Raw genomic sequence first — 17,474 nt, 5'->3', positions numbered from 1 at the left:
ATTGTTGAAAGCAATGATAAAAAGTGCTACCTATCCTATTAAGCTCCAAAAGTACACAAATGCTAAATAAAAGCCAAAAAGAGAATACTCCAAGAAGTTGATAAAATGTGTAAAGGACTGATTGCCCGACTACCAGCATCACTAAAGGCGATAAGTCAAAAAACAATAGCTCAAAGTCCAGGTAGACATAATATTACTAACTGGAGCAATCTCTCGAACATCTAAATCCTAACACCCACGCCCACCCCCGCCCCTCTTTTTCCCCTTTTTAGGATAGGCAAATTAGAGATAGATTCAATAGAGAACACATAAATCCCAAGTTACTAACAGCAACTGTGCAAACCAATTAGAAATTACAGCTCAGCCTTCAGATTTCCTTTGTTAAGCAGATTTCATACTGTCACATCCAAAGGAAGTCAGAAGACAATCACCTCCTCCCTAATATGCAACCCAACACCAGAATCAGCATCTTTGTTAAGTGCCTCCATGACCTCAACCAAAGCCCTCAAAGTAGCAAACACCTTTTTCATTTTTAAGGATCTGAGTTCCATCCTGAAACAATAAAATCATGTCAAATCAATCTGTCACCTTTTCTTTGATAAGAAACAAAGACTCGTTCAGTGAACTGGCTGTGTAGAATCCCAAAAGAAAATACAGAAGTGATTAAACTTCTAGGTGGCTGCTTCCACATTATAAGTGTATCCAGTGACAACTATTCGATCACCGAATTTTAGACTCTAAGAAATAGTTAGTTTCAGAAAATTTGGTCAAGCTTGAAGAGGAAAGGAGTGAGGCAAACCATTCTTCCATATTTACTTTTTGGTTATCAGCAATGCAATTACAACATTACTTGTAGGAAACAAGAAACATTTCAGGAAAGATGAAGCATAAACAAGGATGAGATATTGTTCAAAGAAAGTGAAACTGCAAAAACCTAAAGCAACACAAAACTAAGCACACAAAAACCAGATCCCCATCCAGAAATCCCCAAGTAGGACAAATTCTCGGCAAAATCTAGAGGCTCCCTTCTTTGCATGGCCATCAGTGTGCTGATACATAGGCAACCATGCAAAAGAGGAAAGATGACCTTAGCCAAATCAAGATCTAACCCATCCAATGAAGTGGTCTACAAGGGCCCCCATATTCTGCAGGCATCAAAGAAATTACCACCAAGAAGTCCCCTTCCAAAATTTTCCTTGATAGGCTGCATCAATATGTGTAGCCAGTTCCCTTTCAATAAGTAAATTATGCATGAATCGACAAAAAGGTACTAAACAATACCAATTCACAAGGATACAGTCGCACTACACAAAAAATGGTGGGGGGAAGAAAAAGAAGAAAGAAAACCTTAAACAACGCACAAGATCCCCAAACTGCCAAAGCTTGGAACCTTAGTTTAGGCAAAGACTACTTTGTTGATGATGAAATCCAGAATTCTGGAAAAGCATAATTTCTTAGAGTCTGTTTGGGAATTGTTTTTAGATATAGCTTTTTGTTCTTAAAAAAAAAAAAAAAAAATTGTTTTCCAAACTCAACAACAAATTTGACACTTTTTGACAAAAAAATAGTTTTTTGAGAACTTGTTACAAAAATAAGTATTTTCTTATATCATTTTTTTTATTGTTTTCACTTGTTTTCTAGGAACTATTTTAAAATTAATTGTACAAACATGAAGAATGATTGCAAATAAAACATTATAGATAAAAGTTATTTTTAAGGAATATTTAAAAACATAAAGAACACGTTGAGAACATTCCAAGACCCCAAATAGACTTTCATTCTAGAAAACATCTGAGAACTATTTTTGAAAACTATCATCAAAAGCTATTTTGAGAGTTGTTTTTGAAAACGTTCCCAAACAAGCCTTTAATGTTTTTACTGATTCAAATATATTGTTTCTCAATAAATGTAACCTCAAATTAACCCCACTTCAGCTCCAAAATTCAATTTTATCAACTAAGCAGATTTAATTCCCAATTCTTGTAATCAAATATGACATAAGAGGAAACTGTTCTCATGTCTCAGCCCTTTAGAGAAATTATGCATATATGCATCTATTTGAGTGTATCTGTTGTTAGCATAAGCAAACAACTGCATTACAAGGAAACTCATAGAGCAGCATAATTTGGGCAACAGACAACTAGATTAGAAGGAAACTCATAAAGCGGCATAAGTTGGTCATACTCTCCCAAGTTAGCACTAAAAGTTCCAGTTTCACGCCATTTTTGTTCCTCTCTTTGAATATCATCCACTCGATGTCGTCTCTTGTAGGACAGATAAAAATTCCACAAACGCTCAACATCACGACTACGATCTATTTGAGTTCCATCCCTTTTGGCAAGTTTTTGCTGCAGCAAATAGTCAAATCATCATAAATTGTCAAGTAAAAAGGCAGAACTAGTACAGAGTACACAGTCAACAACTACGCCAATCAGCTGATGACGTAGCTGTAGGCAAAATAAGAACCATAAAGTGCCATGTATTTTACTATGCCAGACAAAAGTAAAACTTAGTACCTTAATTATAGACTGCAAACCAGTTTTAAACTGGAGAACGCCTCTACCATCACTGTTGGGATCCAGATTTTGTGCCATAGTGTATGCTTGCTCACACACTAAAATCCAAATGAAAAAAAAAAATTAATAATTACCAGAAAGTTCATTGAAATAGTAGAGATTATCCATGATGAAATGCTCAAGCTAAGATACTCGCATTTTCTCCTTTTTTTTTACATTGCCCAATGACTATGGAATTAAGGCATAAGCTTTCTAGACTAGCCAATTTGGTTTGGGTTCCTCCTAGAATTGTATGTGATATGTTAACCATTTCTTTTAGGTTGGGACTACTATTAAGAGCAAAGTTCTATGGCAAATCGCTTGTCTTACGTTGATTTGGATAGCATGACCAAAAAAGAAATGCCATGGATCTTCGAGGACAAGTGAAGGACATCCGAAATGTTATGGAACCTAGTCTATTTATATTCATCATTTTGGGTGTCTACTACTTACAACTTTTAAGGTCAGCCTCTCAACTTTATTCCACTTGATTGGATTTTGATATGTAGTTCAAAAGTGTCAAAATAGTAACGTTGAGACGTTTTTATATATTCTAGTATCTTTTTTCTTTTTCTTTGTTTGATCAGGTTTGTAATTAGGGAAGGATTGTTCATCCTTCTCAGTTTTACTCTTTTAATGAAAACATTTTTGTTTATGATTCCAAAAATAAAAAAAGATACTCACATTTTCTCCAACAAAACGCTATCAACTTCACCAAAAGTGAACAAGCCCCTCAAGAAAAACTAATATTTTGTAATATATCATAACGAGGGCATCCTTGATTGAAAAAGACATTACCCAAAGTTGTACGATTCAACTTCACAAAGACATTTGGGAATGGTTTTTGAAACAGCCGCAAGAGATCTGAAGCAATAGAGCAGGGCGGTTTCAATAGTACCTTTGCATTTTGGGAGAAGACATGGTAAGGACGTTGAAGTTCTTTGTGGAGAGGAAGACTTTCTTGGTTAGGTTGGAAGGCATGCACGGAGGAAATTGGCACTCGATTACAGAGCACAGTAGAGCCTTTGTTTTTGTCCTAGGTTTTGAAAAGGATGCAGTCGGGTGGATGATCGAACATTTGACGAAAGCCATCAAAATGAAGAGTCACCTGGGATTCAACAGAAAGTTCAAGGGAAAATGTTGTGTCCACTTGATGGAAGTTGGCTTCAACAACCACGAAAGGTTCATAAGGATCTCGGAGTTTGCTACCAAAAGAAAATCTTCTTTTTTGATTATTCCTGAGGGCGAGAAGGGCAGAGGATGGGAGAATATTAAAAGCGTGTTGTCTTCAATGTTGGTGGTCCCCCATTCGAATGCAGTCGAAAAAGGAAGGCAATATAGAGTGGAAAGATTTTCCCACAATCACATGGGTCCTCTGCATCGGTCCTTCGCGAAAGTAGTCAATGGTGAAGGACCAAGAGGAGGAGGCCTTATTCCTGTCGGGAGGTGGGCGCGAGCCGTGGAGTGTGAACGCAATGATGATAGTGTTAAATGGGTTGAGGTTGGCCGAGCGATGACGAGAAGCTTAGGGAAGAAAGGTGTAGTAACGATTGTACCCATCTCAAGTGGAAAAGGAGTATTTTTCGTTGAAACAACAGAGGAAGCTTTCTTTCTCCAAGATTTGAGGAATTTAAGGGTTGAGGGAAGGAATACAGTCCAGTTGCGAAGATGGTCACCGAAGGAAAATTCGGAAATAGAGGGGAAGTTCAGAGGAGGTTGGATTGAATTACGGGGGTTGTCATTTCATCTATGGTCTGAGGTACACCTGAAGAAAATTGTGGAGCAGTGGGGGACGGTGACTGAAATTGATTGGCGAACGTTGAAACTGTTCGATCTTAGCAAGGCGAGGGTAAGAATCACAATGAAGGATAGGTCAATCCTCCCAGCTTTGATCGAGGTGACAGACAAGGATTGGGTGTTTACAGTTTCCGTCGTAGTAATCGGAGATGAAGACGGTCGAAGAGGTAGCGTAAAGGGCAAGTCGACTCAGGAGGCTATTGCATCTCATTCAGGGACAAGTGGAGGAAGGCGGGGGGAGAGAGTCAGATCAACGGCTGGGGGAAGATGCCGTGTCGAGGAAGATAGCAGAATGAGGAAGGGGGGAGAAAGGGGAATGGCTGCGTTTCTTTCATAGGGGACACGTGGTAAGGATGGTCAGATTCCATCGCTGCCCAGTTTGAATTCAAATAAAACGGACGATGGGCTTATTGGGATTGAGGAAGCGGGAGGAGTTAGGGCTGGAGGGACGAGGCCTCCGCTGTTGAGGGTTGTCGAGCCTACGAGAGGAAGGCCCAGTCATTGTCTAAGATTGGTCCAAAATATGCAAAAGTGGGTTGCAATTCCAAAGGCCCGTTGGGGTTGGGCCTAAGCCTAAGAGGAAAAAACCCAGATGAGACGGTGGTGTCATTACGAAAGGAAGAAGATCCTTCTGCAGCGGGAAAGGGGAAAACAGTTTCTGTATTTCTTGAGGTTCGATCGAGTAGTTCCGCGAAGAAGAAGGTGATGTTTGGTTCAAAGAAGTTGTGGTTTACCCTTTTTCCTCCAAGCTTTGAGAGCCGACAAGGTCTTCGGTGTCGCAGCGAGCCTCTATTGCACGGGAAGAATCAGGCAGACAGCGAAGAGGACCCAAAGGAAGAGGCTACCGGGGCCAATTTTCGAGCGAATCTAGGATCTAGTGCGAGTCCTCTCTTTTCTCGTCGATTTCCAAGGTTTCGGAATAATTGTTTGGAGGAAGGGGCTTTGTCATCAAGAAACGAAGTGGCTTTGAACAAATTTTCCTTCGACGAAGACAAGGAAGGATTTTTGGGCCGAGTAGGGTTCGATCTTCGTGGCTCAGCAGTCATTGTTTTGCCCTCTACACCTGAAATCAGAGGTAAAAGGCTTAACTTTATGGGGAATTGTGGATTGTTGGTCGCGGAAAATTTGGAGGTAATCCTGTCTTCACCTATTCAGTCACCCTCGTCTTCTATACTCCCTTTTTGTGGTTTGACTTCTTCCTTTCTGAGTCCTTCTGTTCCCAATCTTCCCAGTTCAGCCTTTCAGTCTCAGTTTCCTTTGGAAAATCGAGTAAACTCTAAATTTTTTTCCAAAAAAGACGACGATGGTTCTGTAGGTCAATCTTTTGTTGGCATCCCTAATCTTGTAATGGAGGTGATCCAACCTACTTATCCATACCAGATGACCGAGAGTGTTAACCCATTTTTGCCTAAACCAATTTCGCTTAATAAGGCCTCCAACCTGGTTACAGTTAGCCAGGGTGTTACTGCGGGCTCCCCATCGGGTGTGTTCCAAATTGAAGGACTGTCCCCCAAGAATATGGCAAAAGTGTGCGAGGTTTTAAAATCTCCGGATATTAAGGTATTTTCCAGGAGGAAGAGCAGATGCTCCACAGGTTTGTGAGACCTGTTGGAATTGATTGAAGGATTAGGTCTGTGAGTTTAATCCATGAAGATAATTAGTTGGGATACCAGGGGTTTGGGTTCAAGGAAAAAGCGAAGGGTGGTTAAAGATTTTCTGAGATTAGAAAAGCCGGATGTAGTGATGATTCAGGAAACAAAAAAGGCGAAGTGCGACAGAGGGTTCGTGGGTAGTGTTTAGACAGTTAGAAATAAGGAATGGGCAGCCCTTTTGGCGTGCGGAGCTTCAGGTGGGATTTTGATTATTTGGGACTCTAAAAAACTACGTAGTGAGGAGGTGGTAATAGGTTCCTTTTCGGTCTCAATCAACTTCACATTGGATGGATGCAAACCATTATGGTTATCCGCAGTTTATAGCCCAAACAGCACAGTACTTAGGAAGGATTTTTGGGTGGAGCTTTCAGACATTTTTGGACTTTCTTCCCCGTGTTGGTGTGTGGGTGGCGATTTCAATGTCATAAGGAGAAGTTCAGAAAAATTGGGAGGTTCTAGTTTAACCCCAAGCATGAAAGACTTTGATGATTTTATAAGAGAATGTGAATTGATAGATTCTTTACTCTAATGAGTGGGAACAATTATTTCCTCAAAGTCTTCAAGAAGTTCTTCCTAGATGGACATCGAATCATTGACCGATAGTCTTGGAAACCAATCCGTTCAAGTGGGGCCCAACACCGTTTAGGTTTGAGAATATGTGGTTGCAACATCCTAGTTTTAAGGAGCGCTTTGGAAGTTGGTGGAGAGAGTTTCAAGGAAATGGGTGGGAAGGTCACAAATTCATGAGGAAATTACAATTCATTATGGTCAAATTGAAAGAGTGGAATAAGGCTTCTTTTGGAGAGCTAAATGAAAGGAAAAAAAGTATCATGTTTGATTTAGCTAACTTTGATACCTTGGAGCAAGAAGGTGGTCTCTCCCTTGAACTTTTAGTCCAGAGAGCTTTAAGAAAAGGGGAGTTTGAGGAGTTGATTTTGAGGGAAGAAATACATTGAAGACAAAAAGCTAGGGTGAAATGGGTTAAGGAAGGGGATTGTAACTCAAAATTTTTTCATAAAGTGGCTAATGGCAGGCGAAATAAGAAATATATCAAGGTGTTGGAGAATGAAAGAGGCCTAGTGTTGAATAATTCAGAGAGCATCAAAGAGAAGATCTTAAGGTATTTTGAAAAGCTCTATGCGAGCCCTTCTGAAGAGTCTTGGAGAGTTGAAGGCTTAGATTGGTCCCCTATATCTGGAGAGAGTGCGTCTAGGTTGGAATCCCTTTTACTGAAGAAGAGATTTCTAAGGCTATTTTTCAGTTGGATATGGATAAGGCACCGAGGCCTGATGGCTTTACCATTGCAGTGTTTCAAGATTGTTGGGTTGTGATCAAGGGGGATCTAGTGAGAGTGTTTGCAGAGTTTCACAGGAGCGGGATTATCAATCAAAGCACTAATGTTTCCTTCATAGTTCTGTTACCCAAAAAAGCATGTCAAAGAAAATCTCAGACTATAGACCTATTAGCTTGATCACTAGTCTTTACAAGATAATAGCCAAAGTATTAGCAGGGTGTCTAAAAGGGGTACTTCATGAGACTATCCATTCTACTCAAGGAGCTTTTGTTCAATGGAGTCAAATTTTGGATGCAGTTCTCATAGCCAATGAGATAGTGGATGAGAAAAGATGATCAGGGGAGGAAGGAGTTGTCTTCAAAATTGACTTAGAAAAGGCTTATGACCATGTGAGTTAGGAATTTTTGGATCATGTGTTGGAGAAGAAGGGGTTTAGTCCTAGATGGAGGAAATGGATGAGAGGTTGTTTGTCCTCGATATCTTTTGCAATCCTAGTGAATGGAAATGTAAAGGTGGGTTAAGGTATCTAGAGGTTTAAGACAAGGAGACCCTTTATCCCCTTTTTGTTCACTTTAGTTGCAAATGTATTGAGCAGGATGTTATTGAGAGCAAAGGAAAGAAATGCCTTGGAGGGTGTTTCAGGGTGGGTAGGAACAGAACAAGGGTGTCCATTTACAATTCGCAAATGATACCATTTTCTTTTCTAGCACTCGAGAAGAGGATATGTTGACCCTCAAGAGTGTTTTGCTAGTGTTTAGGCATATTTTTGGGCTAAAGGTTAACCTTGACAAAAGTAATACTTATGGCATTCATCTTGAACAGAATCATCTCTCTAGGTTGGCCAAGTTGCTCGATTGCAAGGCTTCGGGGTGGCCTATACTCTACCTGGGTCTTCCTCTGGGAGGGAATCCCAAGGCTTGTGGCTTTTGGGATCCTGTGATTGAGAGGATCTCAAGAAGATTAGATGGGTGGCAAAAGGCATATTTATCTTTTGGAGGCAGGATAACTCTCATTCAATCTTGTCTCACCCATATGCCCTGTTACTTCCTCTCCTTGTTTAAGATTCCCGCCTCAGTGGCAGCAAAAATTGAGAGATTGCAAAGAGATTTTTTATGGTCAGGGGTTGGGGAAGGCAAAAGAGATCATCTGGTTAGCTGGGATGTAGTGTGTAATCCGAAGGCGAAAGGGGGATTGGGATTTGGAAAGATTTCTATAAGGAATTTCGCTCTCTTAGGGAAATGGTTGTGGAGATATCCTAGGGAGGGTTCAGCTCTGTGGCATCAGGTTATTTTAAGCATTTATGGATCACACTCCAATGGTTGGGATGCCAACACTATAGTCAGATGGTCACATCGTTGTCCTTGGAAGGCTATTGCACAAGTCTCCCAAGAGTTTTCCAAGTTTACTCGGTTTGTGGTAGGAGATGCGGAAAGAATTCTGTTCTGGGAAGACTTGTGTGGGGGGACCAACCTTTGGGGGTCCAATATCCAAGACTACTTAGAGTAGTCACGGATAAAAATACTCCTAATTCTTCAATACTCGGCTCTACTCGCCCCTTCTCTTGGAACTTTAACTTTCATCGGAACCTTTCCGATTCTACGATAGAAGATTTAGAAGGCCTCATGCAGTCTCTTGATCGTCTACATTTATCACCTTCAGTTCCAGACATGAGATCCTGGTCTTTATCTCCTTCAGAACTTTTTACAGTCAAATCTTTCTTTCTTGCCTTATCCCAATTTTCTAGTTTGCCTCCAGTTTTCCCTACTAAGTTCGTCTAGAATTCTCAAGTCCCTTTCAAAGTCAAGTCCTTCGTCTGGTTAGTGCTACACAAGAAGATAAATACTAATGACTTGCTATAGTTGAGAAGACTTACAAAGCACTTAGTCCCAACATTTGTAAGTTGTGCATGAAACATGAAGAAACAGTAGATCATCTTTTTCTCCATTGCTCTTTGACGGGGTTGTGGCACAGATTATTTCAGTTAGCAAAAACAGATTGGGTTCCCCCAAAGAGCATCTTTGACATGCTATCTACCAATTTTAACGGTTTTGAATCTTCTAAGAGAGGGATTGTTTTATGGCAAGCTGCGTGCATCGCTTTAATTTGGGTGGTGTGGTAGGAAAGAAATGAAAGGATTTTTGAAGATAAAGTAAGAAATTCAGAAAACCTTTGGGATTCTATTTATTTCCTTGCTTCTCTTTGGGTTTTTTGTTCTTAGGTTTTTAAGGGGATTCCCCTTAACGTGTTACAACTTGATTGGTTAGCAGTGTGTAATCCCAATGGGTTGGCCTAACCTAGAAAGTTTGCTTGTTTTTACTTTGTATTTTCTTGTATTTGATTCCTTGTAGTTTTGTTTTTCTTTGGTGGGAGGATTCCTCATCCTTCTCTTGTACATCCTTTTTATCAATATATTCCTTTGTCGTTTCCTATCAAAAAAGAGACATTACCCACTCAACATCAAAGAGAGCAAAGATAAGATGCCACAACATAATTGCCTTGGGACAATGAAGGAAGGTATAGTTTGTTGACTTCTTTTCACTTTTGCACAAATAACATCTACTTGGAAGATACCAACCCCTCCTTTTTTGTTGGTCTAAAGTAAGAATTTTTTTCCAAATTGTTTCCCAAGCAAAAAAGCAAACTCTCATTGGGACCCAAGGATTCCACACAATGCTTGTGAGGAATCCTTCCATAGAGAGACTTGTTAAGGAGGACTAAAAGAACTTAACCATAAAGGTGTCTCCATTAGATAACCGCCAAGCCATTACATCCTCAGCACCTTTTTTGATCACTTGCTCTTGCAACCTTTTGAGCAACTCTTCCACCCCTCCAGAATTCCCAATCATTTATCTACCTTGTGAACACTCCCAAGCATCTTTATCAATAGCTATAGGAAGCAACTCTGGAAAAGTCACAGCAAAGGAATCTTCCCCAAACCACCTATCCATCTAAAACCTCGCCCTCCTACCATTTCCAACCCTAAAACCAACCATAATGTTAAACTTCTTCCACCTACTTTGGATCGCCTTCCAATGGCCCACCTCATAACCTTCCCACAAAGCTCCAAAACATTATCCCCCCTCTTCCTCTCCATACTTCCCTACAATCACATGTTTCTAAAGAGAATCATTTTCAGAAGAAAATCTCCACTTTGCCTTTATTTGATTTCTTTGATTGGTTCGGTTGTAAGTGAAGCGTTGTATATCCCTCCTTTTTTTTAGCCTTGTATACATCATGTATACTTATAGGTGCTTTTTAGATGCTTTTAATGCAAATTCTTTTACTTATCAAAAAAAAAAAATTAAGTGATGGGTTCTTCAAAGAGATCTATTATTTTTTATTTTTTTTATTTTTACAGGAAACAACAATGAATTATATTGAAATAGAAATTAAGAAATACAAAAGAAGGATGAGGAATTCTCCCACAAATGAAAGCTAAACAAAATGAAAATCAAAAGCAAAAAGCTATTTAGTAATTACAAAAAGCAACCTCTCCCTACTAACCCACACCCTTGGAGCTACACACCGCTAACCAATCTAGTTGAACCACATTGAGGGGAAGGCTCTCAAAAGATGTGATGCAAGAAGCCCAAAAAAAAGCAATGAAGTGAATAGTGTCCCATAGAACCTCTGAATTCCTTGCATTGTCCTCAAATATCCTACCATTTCTTTCTCACCACACAACCCAAATTAAAGCAATACAGGCGGATTGCCACAATACTAGGCCTCTCTCGGATCTTCCCAATCCCTTATAATTAATGGTCATCATGTCGAAAAGAGATCTATTTTTTTTATAGGTATTTTGTAAAGAGATCTATGATCTTTAGTCTTTTAAAAGAAGTTTAAATGACACATTTTTTGTGTTCATTCCAAAGAAGGGAGGGGTGAACAACTTGAAAGACTTTTGGCCTATCAGCTTAGTGGGATATACAAGTGGGTTGCTCTAATATTGAGAAATAGGTTGAAGAAAGTGATGGCATCAATTGTTTCAATCTCTCGAAATGCCTTTATTGAAAGGAAGACAAATATTGGATGCAGTTTTAAGTGTCAATGAAGCAATAGACTCAAAACTGAGGAAAGGATTAAATGGCTTAATTTGCAAGTTGGATATTGAAAAAGGCCTATAACCCTATAAACTAGGCCTATTTTCTAAAAATCCTTGACAAAATAGGGTTTGGACAAAGATGGATTGGTTGGATCAAATGGTGTATTTCTACTATGATATTTTCGGTGCTGGTGACTAGAATTCCAGTCAACTTCTTTTAAAGCTTTAAGGGCCTAAAGCAAGGGGCCTTATCTTTTAGTTGTCTTTTAAAGAGGGCAAAGGGGGGGGTTAAGTTTCACGGTTAAAATGGTAGTGAAGTTGAAGGAGAGGAGGTGTCTCACCTTTTAACTTACTTGGATCTTCCAATAAAGAGAAATCTAAAGGCATTTACATTTTGGGATCCAATGATTGACAAGATCTTGAGGAGACTAGATGGATGAAAAAAGGTCTTTTTCTCTCTAAAGAGTAGAATTAATCTAATTCATTCATATTTGTCCCACATGCCTAACTATTTTTTATCTCTTTTCAAGATTCTAGGGTCAATAGCGTCTAAGATTGAGCAATTGCAAAGGATTTTCTCTAATAAAGAGTTGGGGAGGGTAAAAAATATCATCTCATTAGTTAGGATCTAGTGTGTAAGCCTAAAGAGTATGAAGGTCTACGACTTGGGTTGATATCTCTGAGGAATCATGCTCTCTTAGGGAAATAGCTTTGGATGTTCCCAAAGGAAAGTTTTGGCCTTAAGCATTAGGTTATTTTGAGCATTTACAAGACACCTCTTGATGGATGGGACGCCAACATGTTTTTTGATAAGTGTAAATGTATTAGAATAAAAAAAAAGTATACACAATGTATACAAAGGAACCAAAAAACCCAAAAACAACACAAGAATACAAAAACATTGACTATGCCCTACAAAGAGTCTATCCAATCTACAAACTCTAACAATGATACAAATCCGTCCCCAATATACATTCTTACCCACTCCCAAAAAAGATTCAAGAAAGAACTCTTAATTGTTTGAGTCACACATTCACAGTTATCAAAAGCTCCCATATTTCTCTCTCTACAAAAGATCTAGACACGCATAATGGAGCAATCTTCCAAGCCTTTTTTCTTTGTTTTCCAACAGAAAAACCGCACTAACTAAGAAGAAACACTCTAATTAAAGAGTGCATCACCCACTGTACACCAAACAGAGCAAAAATCAACTACCACAAAACACGTGCTTTTGTGCAATGAAGAAGAATGTGATTACACGTTTCTTCTTCTTCGTTGAACATGTAGCATCTATTGGGAATCCTCCAACCCCTCCTTTTGAGTAGTCAGATGATCGTAAAGGTGTTCCTGGAAAACCGTTGTATAGGAGTTCCAAGTTTTTTCAAGTTACACTCATTTTGTGGTGGGTGAAAGGATCAAAATTCGTTTTTGAGAGGATTTGTGGTTGGGTATCAACCTTTATGGTCACAATTTTTATGTCTTTAAAGAGTTGACACAGTTAAAAATCTCCTGATTGCATCTACTCACGGTTAAAGAGTTTGTAATTTCCATCATAAAATTACAATTCGAAGATTGAGGACCTTGAAAGACTCATGTTATCCCTCACTCATGTGCATATATCTTCATCCATCCCAAATGCAAGAACATAGTTATTAACCTCTTTAGAATCAGCACCGGTCAAATCATTCTTCATGGCTTTGTCTAATACGTCATATATTATTTTTTATCCCTGACAAAAATTATATGGAAATCTAAAGTCTCATCCAAGTTAAAGTATTTGCATGGTTAGTAGCATACAAGAAGGTAAATACCAACGACATGCTACAGTTAAGAAGACCTTTTAAATCCCTTAAGCTTGACCGATATATTTTATGCAAAGAGAATGGAGAGTCTATTGATCATCTCTTTCTACATAATTTGATAACTTTGAGACTTGGGCATTGCCTATTCAATCAAGCCAAGATTGATTGGGTTTCACCAGGAGCATATGTGACATAATGATCATTTCATATAGGGGTTTTGGGAGATCCATTAAAGGCAAGACCCTTTGGCAAATAGCATGTCTCACATTGGTTTGAATTATGTGACGAGATAAATGCCAGAATTTTTTAAGGTAAGTGGAGGGCAACAAAGGGATTATGGGATTTACTTCACTTCCATTCTCTTTTTGGGTATCGTGCACCGAGGTCTTAAAGGCATTCCTCTCAATGTTATCCAACTTAACTAGCTTTAGGTGTGTAAATCAAAAGGGTTTGAACATCCTTGAGTGGAGCTTAGTTAGAACTTAAGCAGATGACATCTTTGTATATAGCATTATAGTCTAAACCTTTTGTATAGACTCTTACTATAGTAGAGGAGGTCAATCATATTATGATCAGGTTTTTTTTGTAATCGTGGGGAGGACTCCTCATCTTTCTCATGTTTTCATTAATATAAATATATACATCTCTTGTTTCTAATTAAAAACAAAACAAAAAAAAAAAAAATGTCTCTTTCTATCTTGCTTAAGATTGGTATGCTTAAGGCTTGAGGAGTTTTAGGTGGACTTCTTGTGGGGTGAGCGTTCTTTGGAGAAAAAGTCGCATTTAGTGAGATGAGAATTCGCTTGTAGAGAGAAATGTAATGGAGGCCCAAGTACTAGAAAGCTTTCAATTCTCAATAAGGCGCTTTTGAGAAGTGGTTGTGGAGGTTTGTCTCGAAAATGAGACACTTTGGAAGATGCTTTCAGTTGGTAAGTATGGGGAGAAGGATGGGAGTTAGTGTTCCAAGGAAAGTACTGACGGTTTTGGCGTTGGGCTGGAAAGGCCATCAAAATTCATAATCAATGGACACACCTCTTTCATTGTAGGCAAAGGGAAAAGGGTGAAGTTTTAGTAAGATATTTGGTATTGTGAATCAACTTTAAGAGAATCTTTCTCGTCTTTATTTTCCATATCCTTGACAAAGGATGCTTAGGTGGTGGATGTCTGAGATCAACAAGGCAAAGGCAGGCTTTGGAATGCTCTTTTCTTCGAGGAATTTGAATGATTGAGAGTTAGAAAGGGTTGAGGAGTTCCTCTCAAAGCCCTAAGGAAAGGCGGTGAGCCAGTATAAAGCTGATAGGATGGATTGGATGGATTTTAAGAAGAGATAATTAATAGTTAAATCTTTTTACTCTTTTTTAGGGTAAGAAAGTGTGATTGCTTTCTCTATGACCGCTATTTGGAACTTGATGGTCCCTATCAAAGTAGGCTTTTTTACATGGGAAGTTTCTTGGGGAAACATTTTGACATTTTTGGTCAATCATTGTTTTCTTTGTAGGTTCAAGGCATAGTCAGTCATTCACACTCCCCTACATTGTGACTGAGCTTAAGGTCTATGGAATTCAATTTTCTATTTTGTTTGGTGTTGCATGGGTGATACCATGTTTGGTAGAAGAGTGACTGGAAGCATGGTTCCTTCATGGATAAGAAAGTAAGAAAGTTTGGAGGGTTATCCCCTCATGTGTATTATGAACATTATGCAAAGAGAAGAACCAAAGATGTTTCAAAAGCAAAGAATTGTCAAAACTTGCATTAAAGCTCTCTTCTCTTTGTAATCTCTTGATATGAGTTAGGATGTACATTGATAATTTTCTATTTTGTTTTGCTTTCTATGCTTCCTTTGTATATAGTTTGTGTACTTTGGTGCACCTTCGAGTTACACTTTTAATATATTTATGTGTTTACTTAAAAATAATAATAATAATACTAATAATCTTTTAAGTATCTAGGCAGCAATTTAGATGACCAAGCAAATTTAATGACTCCATTGCAATATTGATAGTATTATAATGCTCAAATGTAACACTGAATATAAATTACTTTGAGGAAATAGGGAACCATCATCAGATCTTGATGATATGCTACAATTTTAGTATTTCATGAACCAGGTGTACTACAACTTTATACCAGTAGTTGTGATGATGCCTTCTAGTTTCAAATTTCCAATGTCGACCCTATTCACAATTATGGTAAGTTGGGGAAAAATAAGCCAGAAGATTCTGCCAACCATTAAACTTTAGCGTACCACACAAGAAAGATTGAGTAGATTTTTAGAATAGCTTTCAAAACAGAGTTTAATTATGCAAAAATAACGTTTAAAGCAATAGGATCAATTTTTTGAATAGCTTTCTTCAGTATACACGATAAACAGCAGCATAACAATATTTAAATAAGCATTCAACCCATTGGTTACATCATATCCAGTTTTTGGTGCCTTGCAAAAGATCGCACACTCATGTTGCAAACTAAAATGAACCCACTTCATGAGCATTTTTATGTCCCTGCAATTACATAGAAAAACAATAGTTTCCCATTTCAACACCTAATCCATACACTGGCCTTTTAAATTTCGTATCTCAATTATGGAAACTCTATAACTGAGCTTCATCTAACATGTAGTGTCAAAACCTGCTTTTGTTTTAACTTTAGCCCCATCAATCATAAAACGTCAATAATCAACAAAGTAACACGGTACAAAATAAACGCATAGAACAACAAATTATTCGCACCAATATCAAATTCTGCAATTAAATTTGAACTTACAAATCCTTGCGACGTTTTGATCCTCCGCTTCAACCTCGTCGGCCGCCTGTAGAATCGCGTCAATATTCGTCTCTCTCCCGAGCGATGGTGGAACCGCTCCGGCGATCCCGCTGGAGGTTCTCTCATGGCCTTGACCAGCATTTCGAAGCTGCTCTCTCCGCAGCGTCGCTCGCACCAGTCTCTCCCAATTGTCAGAAACCCTACCCATTTCTCCGACTCCAAAACCCTAGATTGCAGCCACAGTGGCTGTTGCTCAACAACCAAAACCCTAGATTACCAGACACCGCTCCTCTCCAATTCCTAACTCGATCTGAGTTGAATGTCCAACTCAGTAGAGGTGAGAGATCTACGACGAATGTGAACAGATTTCAAACTGAATGTGTTACAGTGGACTCAGGTTTCAATTTAGCGTGGTGAAGAAATGTCGCGAGTAGAAGAAACGCGTCGAAGACATTTCGTACGCGCTGATTGGTGTATCGACCAGGTACTAGAGCAGCGAGAAGATAAATGGGGAAGGACACGACCATTTGTCGAATTACATCTTTGCCATTGGGGCCTGTAATGAGGGGATGTGTGTCCTATACTCTCTTCACGTGTGACTTCACTAGAAGCCGCCCGATGATTTTGAATAATGTTGTCGAACGAGATGAACGGTATGATGCAGATTCTAAGGGATCTACCGTGCGGCCGGTGGTGCTGTTGATCTAATCCCAAGGAACGAGCCCGGATGGTTTCAAACGGAAAATGAAAAAGCAATAAATAAAAGGGGAAAGGTGAGAATCGGGCAAAGCCATCAAAATCAAAAATAAAAGACTTTATATCTAAGGAATGAGCGTCCTTTCAAATTTTGGATCATTCACGGATGCTTCATTTTAGAATACCAAAAAATGTGTTGACGCTCAAAATTTGAGAAGACCGCCACAATAAACATAAAATTATATTTACATTAATATATCCTTTTCTTTTTTTTTAGTTTTCCAACTTTCTTTTTTTTAATTGTCTTGATATTTTTTAATATTTTTATTTTAGAATATTTAATGATAATAATTTGTGAATCCAATATTTTGTAATTTTAGATTAAAAAAGTCAACAATTTAACTTTATTAGTACCTCAAACTAAGTTTATATCCCTTTATTTTAAGAAGCGTAACAATATAAAATAATCAAGTTAATTTTAATATGAAAACATAACAATTGTTTATACACGTATACAAAAAATAATGCATCAAACAAATCTTACAATCAATCTAACTTCTCGTAAAACAAACAAAAAAAATAAGAAAATAATTTAACATAATATTTTTAGAATTGGACTAATTATTAAATCGAAAAAGTTATTAATTTTTTATTGTTGATATCACTAAATTAAATCAATGTATCAATATTTTAAATTTTATTAAATGAAATACATATAATATTTAACTATAAATATGATTAAAAGTCAATAATATTTATTTTTTATTGTTGATATTACCATATTAATTCAATGAATTAATATTTTAAATTTTATTAAATGAAATATGTATAATATTTAACTATGAATATATTGAAAATGAAATAAAATTC

The 17,474-nt window shown here is 38.1% G+C and overlaps 1 protein-coding gene across 3 annotated transcripts in view; it reads right to left on the bottom strand.

The window, feature by feature from the left end:
• Positions 1–16,410, bottom strand: part of LOC117904248 (callose synthase 10) — a 107,383-nt gene extending 90,973 nt beyond the window's left edge. For 2 of the 3 annotated variants that reach the window (XM_034816764.1, XM_034816766.1), the window contains exons 1-4: positions 15,909–16,409; positions 2,517–2,614; positions 2,185–2,348; positions 432–552 (exon numbers count right to left, since the gene is read on the bottom strand). In XM_034816764.1, the coding sequence (XP_034672655.1) occupies positions 432–552; positions 2,185–2,348; positions 2,517–2,614; positions 15,909–16,116 (591 nt within the window). In that variant the 5' untranslated portion in view covers positions 16,117–16,409. Of the gene's footprint in view, positions 1–431; positions 553–2,184; positions 2,349–2,516; positions 2,615–15,908 lie in introns of all 3 variants that reach the window. The other variant, XM_034816765.1, reaches the window with a different exon arrangement.
• Positions 16,411–17,474: the final 1,064 nt, after the last annotated feature.

This window comes from Vitis riparia, chromosome 17 (assembly GCF_004353265.1).
Source record: "Vitis riparia cultivar Riparia Gloire de Montpellier isolate 1030 chromosome 17, EGFV_Vit.rip_1.0, whole genome shotgun sequence".
In the NCBI taxonomy this organism is placed as follows: Eukaryota; Viridiplantae; Streptophyta; class Magnoliopsida; order Vitales; family Vitaceae; genus Vitis; species Vitis riparia.
This window is presented reverse-complemented; position numbering and strand designations above follow the sequence as displayed.